Source organism: Aythya ferina (assembly GCF_964211825.1).
Source record: "Aythya ferina genome assembly, contig: HAP1_SCAFFOLD_1150, whole genome shotgun sequence".
NCBI lineage: Eukaryota > Metazoa > Chordata > Aves > Anseriformes > Anatidae > Aythya > Aythya ferina.
Window position 1 is genome coordinate 10,827 of NW_028180829.1, and position 13,435 is coordinate 24,261.

The 13,435-nt window shown below is 45.7% G+C and overlaps 1 protein-coding gene across 2 annotated transcripts; it reads left to right on the forward strand.

The window, feature by feature from the left end:
• Positions 1–274: 274 nt before the first annotated feature.
• LOC311429445 (ras-related protein Rab-14-like) lies at positions 275–13,410 on the forward strand. Of its 2 annotated transcripts, none has more exons than XM_084540525.1 (5): positions 275–486; positions 8,363–8,421; positions 9,698–9,751; positions 11,263–11,440; positions 12,550–13,406. In XM_084540525.1, exons 2-5 carry the CDS (start codon positions 8,370–8,372, stop codon positions 12,716–12,718), a joined length of 453 nt encoding a protein of 150 aa, XP_084396651.1. In that variant the 5' UTR covers positions 275–486; positions 8,363–8,369; the 3' UTR covers positions 12,719–13,406. The 2 variants fall into 2 exon arrangements, with proteins under 2 accessions (XP_084396651.1, XP_084396652.1); XM_084540526.1 differs by lacking the exon at positions 275–486 and adding an exon at positions 2,477–2,623 and having other exon boundaries at positions 12,550–13,410.
• Positions 13,411–13,435: the final 25 nt, after the last annotated feature.

Sequence of the window (13,435 nt, forward strand, 5' to 3'; positions counted from 1 at the left end):
CGCACCCGGGGGGCTCCCGGCCCCTCCCCCTCTCCTCACCTGAGGCGGCGGCGGCGCAGCCTGAGGCGAGGCCCCGCCCCCCGCCCCGCCCGGCCCCGCCCCTCGGCGCGCTCCCGGCGCAGGGCAGGGACTGAGGCGCAGGCGCGGGCACGGGCGCGCGGCCGCCTCGCGCCTTTCCCGCCCCGCCCCCGGCGCGCTCCGCCATTGGCTGGGCCGCGGCCTCTCGCGCCCCGCTTTGTGCAGCCCGTCGAGAGTGGGAGGGGAAACCCCGTGCGCGCCGCGCCGCCATCTTGGGCCCGGGCGGGGATGGGGGCGCAGCGGAGCCGCCGGAGCTGAGCCTGAGGCAGCGGCGGCCGCAGGCGGGGACCCGCGGGGAGCCACAGCCGCACGGAGCCGCGCCGAGCAGGGCCGAGCCGGGCCGCCCGCCGCCCCACAGCCCGAAGCCGAGCGCCTCAGCGCCCAGCGGGAGGGGGGCTCCGCGGCCAGGTACTGAGGGGTCGGGGGGGGGCCGCGCCGCCGCCGCCCGTGCGAGGCTCCGTGAGGTGGTGGCGAGGCCCTGCAGGCCGCGAAGGGGCGGCGGCGCCTCCTGCTCCTCCTCCTCCTCCTCCTCCTTCTCCCTCTCCTCACGCACCGGGGTAGGCCCCGAGAGGCCGTCAGGGCCCCGCGGGGTGAGGCCGGCCCGGCAGGAGCAGGCCGCTGCTGGGCACCGCCTGTGGGCCTCGGCCGTGAGGGGCCCCGGCCCTGGGGTTTGGTGGAAAAACAGCGGCGGAGGGGTGGGAGCCGCGCTGCTGCCTTCCGAGGGGTGACAGGAGCGTTCCCTGCTCGGCCTCCGTTTCCTTTTGTCAGCGCTGCTCCTGCCCAGGCAAGTTACTTTGTCACCTGGGTGCCCGGTGCCCGCTTGCACCGCATCCTTGAGGGTTCAGTGACATCTCCGCACGGTTTTGGCTTGAATTAAAATTATTCTGTGTTCTCCTTGCAGTAAAGCCAGGGGAAATGAAGTGTTTGCTTTGGGGATTTTTCAGGCCACGGCTGTATTGCTTTGGGGGAGGTTACATGGTGTGAGCTCTCTAGGCCTTTGAAGCATTGTGGCTCTTGGTTTTCAAATATAAAACCGTGCCTTGGTGCATAATGTAGGTGCTTTGTATCCCACATCACTTCAAACCCCACGAAGGAAGTCTTAGCTCCTAGAGTTACTGGATGTTGTGATATGGGATGTGTGCTGTGGGGTCTTTCTGTTGTGGTTTGGATCGAGGGCCTCTTGTGCTGGGGCATTGCTCAGGAATGGGAAGAAGATCCCCGCCCTGGGGGACTTATTAAGCCCCATGGTGTTTAGGTACTATGATTTAACGAGGAATTTAGTGGTTTTCTGTAGGGATTTAAACAAGTCATAAATCTGAGCTGAAGGAAGAATTTCCTGTTTTTACTTTTTTTTTTTTTTTTTTTAAAGAAAAAGTTACTGTAAAGAACAGTAGTCTGAAAGCAAACCTGTTCTACTGGAGGTACCAGGATTCAAAATGTAAATTGGACCTTTAAAGTCACTTGCTCACCTTATGCATCCAATGGAACCTAATTATGATTCTTTCTCATTTTTTTGCTGTATCTTACTGGAACAAAGGAGGTACACCTTAATTTTGTTCTAAAACCTTATTTTATTTTTCCCCCTAAGGTGATGACTCCAAACAGTTGCATGTTGTTCTGATTTCTGAGACTGAGAACAGAACTCTTCTGGTTTTTGTGTATACAGTCCCTAAGCTTATCTGATATCTCTGGAACTTCGTTCCTCTGCTGCCAGGACAGACACGTGGTACAGGTTAGACTCTTATAGGAAGAGGAAACTAGGATAAATGAAGACATACAAATGGATAAACAACCATGGCTAAGAGAATGGACATCGGAGAAAGTGCTCTTACTGATGAGGATAGGTATGCAATATTTAATTTAGCTGCAGTGCTAGGGTGTGGTTAGCAAGAAATGATGTGTGCGCATGTGAATGCAGGAAGCGTAGGAAATAAAATGGCAGAACTTGATAGGGTGTGAAACCATTTAGAGGATAACCAACACGGTCTGTGTGCAGCCGGACAGCTGCTGAGCAGTGAGTGAAGATGGCGTGAAAACTTGACTTTATTGTAAATCAAGGCTGAGGCTCTCTAAAAAGGAAGAATGTAAAACCTATGAATTCTTTAGAAGTACTCGCTAGACCTCAGGCTGAGTTAGCGTGTTTAACATGATGAAAGAATATAGCAAATACATTTATTCCAAAAACAGCTTGAAAGAAGGCTCTGCATAGCAGCAAGCTCATTAGTCTGAGCCCCGAACATGCAGGCCTTGTGCATTTTCAAAAAGAAGTGGACATGGAAGTAATAAGGAAATACAAAGTGATTTTCAAAAGCAGTTCATAAGATGCTTGCTGGGCTGCTATCACTGGAGATCAGTCAGATTTACTTGTGCTTGGCTTTATCAGATGCTTGCTGAAGTCCAATCAGGGTAACTAGAGAGGATGACTCTGGAAGAACTGAAGAACGAGTAAGAAACTGGCCAGCAGGAAGTAATCCTGTGAAAGAGAAAGTGTTGGGCTGCTAACAGCCTGCTCACAGGACTCCTTGGGGATCAGTCTCAGAAGAAGGTGGGCTTTTCAGTAACGAGCATACTAAAACCCCAGTAGAGGAGGGGGTGGAAAACAACAGAGTTGCTGGGGGGGCATTCTCTTAAAGTGGGCTGAGATGTTTATATGTTTAGGAAGACCTAAATCTCCTTGGTGCATGGAGGTCATAGAACTGCAATGAAATGTTAACAGTACCTTGGAGCTTGCTATGGACTCACGAGGAATTCACCAATTGGGTGTATTTGATAACAAAACTGTTATTACTTTGCAGTGTGGTGTGTCGTTACAGGAGATGACAATTGATGCTATTATAGACTGTATTTCCAGCAGCCCTCTAAAGGTACCAGTTAGACTGCGTTGTTTGGTGTGTTTGACAAAAGTCTTTATCGGGAACAGTAAAATAATGAGTTGAAATAATTCTGCCTCTCACTAGATTTCCCTCCCTCCCCTCTGCCCACTTGTATCGATCTCTTCTCAGTGTTCATTGTGAATTAATGTCAGAGTAAACATGCAGGGAAAAGAAGGGAGATTATGCACTGGGGAAGCTCATGACTACCTGTTAGTTTTGTGTAGAGATCTAGAATCTGTTGTAAATGATAGTGGTTGTACACAGTTCCCCTTATGACTAATATTTTTTCCAAATGTAAAAAGATGATAGCTTTTTTTTTTTAAGTCATTTCTGTTTTTGGATATGATACAGTGGCATCCTCTTTTATAGAGGGAAACTGGACTGCCCTCTGAGTTTCTCTTCTGTCGTGTATCCCTGAGGAATGACCAAAAGAACACCTGGATGGCCAGATGATATTAAAAAACCCCACAAAACTTCAGACTAACTAAACTGTGGTCATCTGGCTGCAGGGCGGTATGTTCTGAAGGAGAACCTGTAATACTCAGACTGTCCTGAGCTGGAAGCTGACACCTCTGCAGACAGCTATCGCTTCTGTGTGGGTTGACCAGCTAATGGATTCAGCACATGCAGCGTCTAATAAAACCTGTGATTACAGGTTCTCGTCTCTTCTAATAACACACTGTTTCTTGCTCAGCATAATGCTATGAAAATTCTCCATGCAAATGACATCCAGTGAAGACTTGAAATGGGCTATGTCCTTGAGCTAAGCTCTGAGGAACCGCATGGCTCTCATGGAAGCTGCTGTGGCTGTAATTAGCAGCAGCTGGGTGCATCTGAGATTGGTGGTAGTGCACCTAGAAGTACCTTGTTTCAGTTTGTATGGGTGGGTGCTTGTACTTAGAGTAAGGCATTAGTGAGATGGCAAAATGCTGGTGTAGTGCTTGGTTAGAGGAAGAAATACAAATGTTGCTAGCATCTTAGTAAGGTCACCTTCCCTTGTTTTTAAACAAAAAAAGATACAGAAAATGGATTGTGGTGACACTGTTTTAAAAAATAAATCTATTCCTAACTGCAATGCAGAAATTAATTGGAGAGGTTTTGAAGCTAGCAAAACCGTGTGTAGAGTAAAACGTGATCCTCTGGCTTGTTGCTGTTCTGGAATAATGCTCTGAGCTCTGGGGAAGCTTCACCTCTGAAAAGCAGCCAGGGCTTGGTCTGAGTTGGCAGACTTTCTTGGAAGAAAGATGGCAGGCAGACCAACCCTCCAGCCCCAACCTCTGCTTTCTGGTAAAGTAAGCCTGGGGTTGGTTAACCTTGGTACCGTGCTGTGTAACAGCAGCAGTGGCTGCAGGTAAGTTGGGTGCCAGTCTCGTGGCTCTTCCTACCAGCACGGCCGCTCCCTGCTCCCACCCCTCAGAGGACAGCTCCAAACCCCTGTATTGGGAACGGAGAGATTGCGAGCGTCTGGAGGGCTGTGAAGTGGGAGTGGAGCACCAGTTCCTACAGATGGCTGAAGCAATCAACAATATTAATTAACCCTTAGTATTAATATGTAGCTAATGTTCTGTAGTTATGGAATTCTGTTGTGCACCAACCTTGTCTGGGCTTCCTTCTCCATCTGTGGGAAATGCTGAGCTTGTAAACTTTAAGGCTGAATTTTTCATGCGTCTTCTGTGTGTTGTCACACTTCAGCCCCTTCATCAGAGAACATTTCAGGTCCACCTTCATTTTTAGACCTTGAATATGTTACAGCAGGGGTTGTTGTGCGTGTCTACCTAGTGAAGTAACGGGGTGATGTAAAATCGTGAAAAGCTTGAAATGTGTTACTACTAGCAAGGTTCTGTCCCGTTAAGGAGATTAAAATGCTGTTAGCTGCAAGGTGGAATAGTTTAATCCCAGATGATTTACTTAATGTCTATAACTCTCGCTTAATATTTTCATTTCTGCTGCATGATTCATCTTTAAACAGAGGGGAAAAAAGGGATGTCAATTTTATTCCATGATTTCAGTGTAGTTTGGATTCCAGCTTATCCTCATTGGAATTTGAATGTTAAAAGCCTTTTTAAAGAGGCCATCTGTTCCTCGGGAAAGATTCCTGACCTTAGTATTAATTTGGAGCATTTCAGCATCTTTTCTGTAGCATGACCCTTGGAATAGATTTACCAAAGCATTGCTTTATTGCTCAGTTTAACTCCAGAAACTGTTTAAACTTCGTATCCATCTCTGCAAGCTTTCAATACATCTGTCATACACAGCAACTTCTCCCTGAACTATGGGGGACTTGAGAGAACCTCTGGGCTCATGGCTTCAGTGCATCTCAGTATTGCTGCTGATCTCTTTCAGCTGTGGAAACAGCACGTTAGCTCAGCACCCAGTGGGGTCTGTGGTGCATCTCCCCTCCACAAGGAGCCTAACATCACTCTAAGAAGGAGGATAAAGTTCTTGCAGTGAATGTGGCTTGAAGTCAGCTAGGAAATGGGTGGGAAGGGGTAACTGACTTTGTTGCCAAGCACAGAATTCGGTTTTCTAGCTTTCACTTTGAAGTGGGAACTGATTTTGATGCATATGTTGCAAAGCAGTGACAGTTTCTTTTATACAGAAATAGCTTAGTTACAGAATTCGTTACTTAAAGACCGTAACAAAAACTGACACACCTCAGCAAGCAAAGAGTCCAGTAAACAGAAGTGTTGTGATATAGCTTGCACAGGGGTCCTGGTTTGTCCACTTTTTTTTTTTTTTTTTTTTTTTTAAAAAAAAAAAAAAGTCTTCCCCCACCTTGCAACCTTGCAGCAGTGCCTTTTGAAAGCTTGGGTAGTGAGACGTGTGCCCTTCACTTGCTACGTACTGCCTTATTGTGAAGTCAGGTGTTTAAAAACATTAACCTTGGAGTATTCCTGAGTACTTAGCATTCCTTAGCCAACTGGGATTGTGAGGGAAGAGGGGGCAATGGTGTTTCTGCAGGACAAGTTTAATCCCTGCATGAGCAGCTCTCTACCTTGAAACGCGCAGCGCTGCACTACTGAACCCCTGTAAGTCAGCAGATGCTACCACCTGTACGCCTCCTGTAGCTACTGCCCAGAACAACACTGCCCTTCCGATGGGATGTGTGTTAGTGCTTCTGAGCTCTTCAGCTTTCTTGCTGTGCTGTGGCTGCAGCACCTGCTTGCTTTGAAAAACAGTGTAGTTCACACTGTCCTCCTGAAGGGCTTGCACATATGAATTGGTCTATTTAAGCTTTTTTGTACTTCACGGACATACCTCCTAGTTCAGCTCTCTGCCTAAGAAATGGATCAAGACGTGAACTGAGCCCTGCCAGCTGTACTTAGAAAGCAGGCGGCCAGTTAAAAGGACCTGCAGGAACGAGTGCACTGGATCAGAAGCTGCTTGCGGGCTGAAGGCTGCTGCTACTGGGACATCTTGGAGAAGAGGAGGAACACGTGGAGATGGACTCAGAAATCTTGAAGTACAGTTTGTTTCAGCAGTGTCACAGTAACTTGGATTCTAACCAGCAGTTACTTGTCAGCATTTGCCAGAGTTGGAAATAACCGGTGCCTCTGCTGAAGCTCTTACTGTAACTCTGGATCTTTCACTTCCAGGAGATATAGCACTGCAGTTGCTGCCTTGCTCCACAGCGGACAAAGGGCAGCACGTTGTCAGTTGTGGGTGTGAATCCTTACCCAGGAGAGCAGTAAAAGCGCTCTGAGCAGCTGCTGCTCAGATTGAGACCCGGGGGTGGTGGCTGTGTGGGCCGGCTGCACGCGGCTTCCCCTTGCTGCCGTGGAGGAACTTCCTCTGAAACTCGCTCGATGGAAACGACCGGTCTTGAAACCAGTGCGGCACTTCCTCTGGAATTGTTTTTGCCAACATGGACAAGAATTACCCCCCAAAACAGTCTTGTGTTTGCTATTAGGCTTGGTTTAATAGGATAGTGTGTGTGTATGTGTTGAGGGCTGAGTGTCAATGCTTTGGTTATGGCTTGGGAGAGAAGGCCTTGAATTCCCAGATCTTGAGCAAAGCACGGAGGAAAGGTGCAGATAGTACAAACCCTTCCTACCTACCTGCTGCAGCCGTCCCTCCTCCAAGGTCTCGATAGGAGTGTTTGCTTTAAACCTCAGCCGGGCGACGCAGCGGCTGTTGGCTGTGTGCTGCAAATGAGATTTCTTGTCAGTCACCTTTCTTGTGGCTGCAGGTCGGTGCTGGGGGTTAATCTTGGCTGAGGAAACACCAGTTTGCTTTTGAAAAAGGTACAGGCTCGTAAGCTTTCCTGTGTTTTCAATTCTTTGCAATACTGCTTCAATTTGTCATGTGGATGATACATGGCTGAATAGAAACCTTCCTAGGCTGAAGCCATGTTCTGTATTACAAGTACTGCTGTGCTGCTGGCCGGCTGCCATGCAGGAACAGGAAAGGAAATGGTGAATTCCTAGCAGAAATCTTCGTTTGCTGAACTGATCACCCCTATAACTCTTAACTTAAAACCTGGGACAAAAGTGGGTGTTTCTCTGCAAAATGACAAAGGTGAATCTGGGCAGTACAGACTCACAGTTGTGCTAGCTGATGTTAGCTGGCGAGTCCGTTCATGTGGCTGCAGCCAGTTCCAGTTCCTTCTACACAGGAAAATTCTGGAATATTGAAAGTACGTAACCCAAGTCTAACGTCAGTGCTGTCATATCCACTGTGGAACATAGACTACTGAGTAAATCTTACAGGACTGGTAAGCTATACTATTAAAAAAAAAAAAAAAAAGCTGCTAAGCCTTGCTGTAATGCAGTGCTGCTGTGCTAACCAAGCCGCAGCTGTGTGACTAACTTCCTGAACATCTGACTTGTGGCTTCTGCTGCTTTTCGGACCTGGGCATGTAGAAGTCCAGCGAAGGCTGCTGCAGCATTCCTGTGCTGTCTTAATTAGTGATTCTTACCTGTTGGAGGCAAACTGCACTGTTTCCTTTGCTTCTGCTACAAGTCTCAAGTGTGGTACTAGTTCCAAATTGCTGGTTTTGTTAATCCTCTGCAGGCTTTTCTTTTGGAGTCGGACTTTATTTTCAGTTCCCATCAGCTATTTGGTTGGTGAGTGCTGGTTTACTCAGTGACTGTGTGCAAATCAAGAAGCTCCTGGAGCTTTTCAACAGCTTGAAGTTTTTCCTGATAAAGCTGAATGAGTACTAAGAGCGTGTTTCTGTTGAGAGTTCTGGCTGATAGAGGTTCAGAGCAAATGATACGGGAGTCTGGCTGGAATGGCTCTGGCACTGACTCAGTGATTGGGGAAGTACAACAACACTTGAACGTGAAAGATAGTTGGGGGAGGGAGAGGAAGGGTGTTTTTCTTTGCTTGTATAAGCTAAATCGGGTGATTTGGGCTGAGTTTAGTGAATAAGTAGCAGTTCTGATCTTTTTTTTTTTTTTTTTTTTTAGTGCCACAATGGCAACTGCACCTTACAACTATTCCTACATCTTTAAGTACATCATTATTGGTAAGTATGAAGTGGACACATGCCTGTCGGTGCTTGTATCTGTGATCCTGCCTACAAACCCTGTGCCTGACTGTTGTTGACTTCTGTTGCATGTTATCTGCTGTAGCATTAACTCTTCCAGTCCAACTTGTCCAACCTCAGTCCCTCACAGATTGCCATGCTTGCCCTGAAACTGCAGCCACTGACAACGTAAAGGCAAATATTTTTGTGTGCTGGTACAACTGGTGCCAAGCAGACTGGGGCAGGTACCAAAGAATACTCTGTAGAGTTCACTTTATTGCTGAGGTCCTCAGCAAATCGCTGCTCTTCTTGACATATTTCAGTGTTCTTGAACATCTTCCCTGCTGGGGCTGTGGCACTTAGCCCCTTGCACAGCACTAGAGGAAAAAAGGGTTCTAAAAACTTGTGCGTGTTGTCCCTGAATCAGGCTTACATTTAGGAGAATCTATAAATGCCCTGGAAATGGGAAGAGCTTCTGTGATGGCTTCTCAGATACGTGGGTTCAGGTTCGCTATAGCACTGTTACTGCCTCAAAGGTCTTAAATATTTTTGGAGACAACCCAAGTGCCAACTAAAATCCCTTGCTTTAGGCTTATAAGCTCTGTTAGGCTATATTTGTGTGTTGGAAAGGTGGCTTTCACCTGCAGCTTCCTTGGTATTTAGAGCCAGCAACTTGATTGCGTTTATTACTCTGCTGGAAGAACTGGTATTGCTGTTAATTGTTTAATTCTTAATGATCTTGTGTATGTGGCAGTGATGTGCAATCTTGTAAAGGTGTGTGAGTCGGGGTGCTGTGACAGCGTCAGCCAGTGGAAAAGTGGTACTAAAGATCTTGCTGTCTCTCACTGTGGGTGTTGTGTAAGGGGATCAGTGGAAGTGAGGCAATTTCTTGGTGTGTTCTGGTTGCCTGTCAGCATTTTCGATGTGCTTACCAGCAGCTGGAGGTGACAGGAGGAGGGCAAGCACTTGAAATGTGTGTTGCACTTCTACTTCTTGCAGGTCAGCTTGCAACCTGCTGAAACAGTTGTGAAGTCAGTAACGCAGGCGGTCTCTGTGTGCTTCTGTTCCGCCCTCGCTTGCAAACCTGCACCTGTAACCAAAATTGCAGTGTGAAAGTTGATAACTTTTAAGGGCTGTAGCCAGGCATAGGATGCTGCGTACCAGAGCTGAGGGAGGACTGGCTGCCTGTGTCTGTGCTCTTGTTGTGTGCAGTGAACAAAATGGACTTCTTGTGACAAAGATGTGGTGTCAGCCTTAACTGTTCTTTCTGTAACAGGGGACATGGGTGTAGGAAAGTCCTGTTTGCTTCACCAGTTCACAGAAAAGAAATGTGAGTATAAATTCACAATATTTATTCAAACTGGTGTACTTCGTCCCTCTTTCCTGCCTTTCTGCTTCTGTCATGCATGAGCTTGATGCATTATCTTTCTGAACCTAGGTTTGTTTCTAACCATATGATTGTATGCTACTTGCTCAGATTTGTTTGTTTCTGACTCCTGCAAATATGGAACAAAATGCTGATGTAGTAATAGCAAGAGCACTGCTTCAGTCCTAACTGAGTGGTGGGAAGACCGCGTCCATTTTCATAGCTCTTCCAGGGAACTGTGATATGAAACAAAGTGAGATTTATTGTCTGAAATGTGCCTGCATTTAATATTGGTATAGCTTGAACACAGAGTTGTCGTTTTTAAACATGAATGAATTAAAGGGGGGGGACAGTTTATTTTTCTTTGTTTGCAGGCTTAAGTAGCATTATTCTCTGTAGTTGCTGTGACTCATGACACTGGGACTGCCCTGCGTGATGGTGATTAAGGCTTACTGTGTTCCATCTCCACTGTAATGTTTCCTCATGTATGATATCACAGCAAATTAACAATTATCTTCAATTCTTCTCACCACTGTGCATTGCATCAGAGTGTGCAGTAGCTCTTGAACTCTTGACTTTCCTGTAGCTCACACTCAGTGGATAAGTCTGTAGTTATCTGTTAATACAACGTTGGTCTTTATCCTGCACCACTCCAGATGTGGCAATGTGTGTACAAGCTGTGCTTTAAATATTCTTATTTTCCAGTAGAAAGTGGGCTCTTTTAATTAAAATTCCAGATGACCCAGTTGTTTAGATGCTACTTTGCATATAGTTAAATTTATGAACGGGTGGTTCCGTGTTTTTTTAATTCTTGAAAAATATCAGCATTGAGTAGAACTTGTACAGCCAAACTAACGTGTCAAACACCTGTACTGCAGGACTCACTCTAGACAGCTTGAATGTGTGTTTGTCCTTTCTCAATTTTCTTGATCTCTTTAAAGAATTGAGGATTAATTTTTCTTTAAAAAATAAAAAGTGAAATTCTAATTAGAAGCCACTTTTTTTGGTTTTGATTTACCACATGATAGCTACTTGTGAAACTGGCTTTTTCCTGTGGACAGTCATGCTGTTACTCTATCTGAAACAACTTTGTTTTTCAAGTGTTACAGGCTTTTAACTGTATCTGGGTAGTTCTTTAAAGCTATCTTTTCCTACTGGATTAAAATAGCTAACCGTTTCTGCGAGGATGGGACAGAGAATCAACTGATTAGGTATCTTCCCATGTATACAGCTAAATGGTATCAGCAATAAGATCAATTAGAGAATACTTCTTTTTTAACTTCTAAAAGCTAAGAACAATTCAGGAAATCACTTTATTCCTGGTTAAGCAATACGGTTTAGTTACTGTAGCTGTGAAAAGTCTCTCAGAGACAGAAAGTGTAGTCAGCATAACCAAACTGATGGCAGTAAGATCTCTGCAACAAGGAGACCTCATGCTGGAAGGATCTGATCTTCCCTCTTACTTTTCATGACAGTTATGGCGGACTGCCCCCACACAATTGGTGTTGAATTTGGCACAAGAATAATTGAAGTTAGTGGCCAAAAAATTAAACTACAGATCTGGGATACAGCAGGACAAGAGCGATTCAGGGCTGTCACACGAAGCTACTACAGAGGAGCAGCTGGAGCTCTCATGGTCTATGACATTACCAGGTAAGATGCTGCTGACACTTGTATCTGTGTGCTTCAGAAGCTATTTGGGTGTTGCAGCCTTCTACTTACTGTCTTCTCTGACCTCTTGACTTCATTTAAAGGACTCTGTGTTGGGATGTCGTGCATGAAGCTTATTACATTTCTTATATGAATACTTTTTAAGCATTTAAAAAGCTGAAAATGAAACATAGGGAACGAAGTGAACTGCTTTTCTTGGAAAACTTCACTGCCAACAAGCCCTAAGGGTCTTGCAATTTCAGGTCTTGGCTGCTTGTGTTGAAGTTGGCTAAAGAACTGGCTTTCCCCTTGGAATTACCCCTCAGTGTATGGATTTTTATCTTTCTGGTGATGGAGGGAGGCAGAGGATTCCTGCTGCTTGCCTGGCAGGAGTGTTCTTAGAGTAGGCATAGGACAGAATATATTACTTCTACTGCAGTGGGCTGTGTAAACATGCTCAGTGTTCTCTCAGTACGTAGGAATTGGAGGACGAGCCTGCGGAGAGGCCCCGGAGTCAGACTTCAATAAAAGGAGACCATATAGAAGCTATCCCATTCTCCTTTCACAAATGACAATGAAAGATACTACTAAAAGAATAATTAGATGTGCAACATGAAGTACTTCTGCCTTCACATCTCCCATCTTCCTTTGAGGCTGTTCTTGATATTCTGCAAGCACCTCTTGTTTTCACGTATAGGTGTATCGCCTGTTTGCTTAAATCTCAAGTAAAAAGCAAATTACCTCATGTACTGTCTGTTACCAGAGCTCCCTACTACTGTACAGGGCTCTGAAAGAGTATCTGACAGGAAATCCTTTAGTGTTTTATACAACAGTGTGAGTGGTGTCCTTGTGAAGAGCGTAGTACTGCTATGTACTGGAAGTGGGAATTGGCCGGTCTGTCTGTCTGCTGTTTGTGTTGCAAGAGTTGTTCTGTAGCTTGTTGAAATCTTGGTGCAAGTCCAAACAAGATGCTGCTGTTTCTTTGTTCTTGAGGTGGGGAGAGGATTAGGTATGATGTGTTAGTGTGGGTAATGGATGCTAACTGTACTGTTGACTCTGAAGTATTTTAAAAATTCTGTAGCTAAAACCTGTGCTCACTTGATTCTTTGCAGAAGAAGTACGTATAATCACTTAAGCAGCTGGCTGACAGATGCAAGGAATCTCACCAATCCAAATACTGTAAGTTGGACTCTACTTAGCTTGAAATCAAGGTTGATTATCTCAAAGCGAGAGTTAGAAGGCTTGTGCCAAAGCATCTGGAGTGGTCACGGTGTTCTTTAGAAGAAGCTGCCTGTGCTTCTCAGCTACTTAGTTCCGAGTTACCCTCATGTCCCCACCCTGCAATACACTGGTAACTCTTCCCTTACTGTAATCGCTACAAAAGCGTGGGCTCCTGTGTAGGAAAATGATGATGGTTTCTTCCAAGAATCTTGCTCTGCTTTACTTGCTTTTTGGGGCCTATTTTCAGCAGTTGGAGACCAAAATTATGGTCACTTCTGAACAATCCTTAACTTCTCTTACTATTTCACCTTGCCTTGGTGGTGGTAATGAAGTGAATTCACACTTGTCTTAGACTGGAATGTAAATTAAACCTCAAAAAAAGCTGTCCAGGTTTCTGGAGGGGTGGGGAGGGAAGAAGGTTCTTCTGTGTCTGTTTGACTAAACAATGAAGTTGTCCTTCAGTCTTTTGTGAATAACTCTGAAATACTTTATAACCAAGCTCATGGGAAGACTCTTACTGTGGTGAAAGAACTGCTAAAGATTCTGGCTAGACTAGCAGGTGACTAAACAAAAGCAAGAGGCGTGGTTTGGAGTACAACTTTTCATGCATAAAGAGTAGGAGTACTGCTTTTTCTTATGACTACCTCATGAGAACAGATTAAAGAATTTGAAAGTGGCAGCAGGGCACTAAGCCTGACTGCATAGAAGGGGGCACTGCTAGAACAGTGTCTTCCTGAAGATGCACGGGTATTGTAGCAGCACTTTTCTGAACACTTC